Raw genomic sequence first — 1182 nt, forward strand, 5'->3', positions numbered from 1 at the left:
ACATTTTGGTATTATCATTTTCGTTTTAAAATAATTTTAGAAATTTATCGTTAAGCATTGTTATCATCTTTACCCTAATATATATCCGACATTGGATAATAGTATATTTCACTTTCTTGTATTCCTTTCAAGGAAAAAGTAGAGGATGCATGCTGTGCTTTAGATGCTATGTGTATCGCATAACAATCAATATCATATTTTTTAAATAAAAAGAAAAAAACAACATCAAAAGAAAAAAAAATAAAGATAACATCAAGCAAGTTTACAACTTCTTTACCATAAAGCATCAGCTCTTCCCAGGTTGGAAGTGTCTCTATATATAAACAATTTAAGTTTTTCGTTAATGATGCAATGATTTCTATTTTATTAATCAATTAATGATTTCTATTTTATTAATCAATGTTTAAATAGAGATATTATATCACTAAAGTCGTTAATACATATTTCTTAATAGTTAATTAGATCGGAAATGATTTGTTATGAAATATAATCGAGATATATGAATATACTATATGCAAAAGAAAATGTAATCTGTACCTTGTGCTCCAAGCATAGTGGCTTTTACTGTAGACAGTATTTTCAATTGTGTTCCAATAGTAGGTATACGTTCGCAAACTTGGAGAAGATTCTAAACAATTATTACAATAAAATTACATAAAATTGACACATAAATTGTAATAAATAATGATATTTTAATAAAATTGATATATGTATATAGCAATAATGTACGAACCGTTCGAATACGTTTATCAGTACATTCCCTGGCTAGTTCCTTTGCGAGACGTGTTACTTCCTGAGAAGCTTCTGCAATAGCTTTGGCACATGCGATAAGATCTCGTTTATTACCACCTTCACCTCTAACTAGTCCCGATAATCTGCCCATTAAAATAGCCATCTTCTTTGCTGCGGCAATAATTTCGTTATCTTTGCTGGACCATTGTCGTACTTCTTGATGTAAACCATGAGCGGCCATCTATACAATAGATTTCATAATGTAATTCCAGTTCATGTACGTCGTACACGATTTTTGTTCTGCAGGCAACCTGATTTTACGATAACAATGAAAATAAGAACGACCTTCAATGGCCTTGATCTTGAAAAATGTTATTACTGTTATCATGCTCCTGAACAATATTCAAGATATATTCCTCTTAAAAATGTATTCTTGAAGTAATGTTGGGA

The 1182-nt window shown here is 29.9% G+C and overlaps 1 protein-coding gene across 1 annotated transcript; it reads right to left on the minus strand.

The window, feature by feature from the left end:
* Window positions 1-266: 266 nt before the first annotated feature.
* On the minus strand, window positions 267-973 carry LOC108757368 (vinculin; the record flags this gene model as incomplete). The annotated part of the gene is made up of 3 exons (XM_018510231.1): window positions 734-973; window positions 538-628; window positions 267-313 (listed from the first exon to the last, which is right to left on the minus strand). Coding segments are annotated over exons 1-3 (378 nt in total), but the record flags the coding sequence as incomplete, so codon positions are not given.
* Window positions 974-1182: the final 209 nt, after the last annotated feature.

The sequence above is a fragment of the Trachymyrmex cornetzi genome, unplaced genomic scaffold, assembly GCF_001594075.2.
Source record: "Trachymyrmex cornetzi isolate Tcor2-1 unplaced genomic scaffold, Tcor1.1 C3892952, whole genome shotgun sequence".
NCBI classification, from domain to species: Eukaryota; Metazoa; Arthropoda; class Insecta; order Hymenoptera; family Formicidae; genus Trachymyrmex; species Trachymyrmex cornetzi.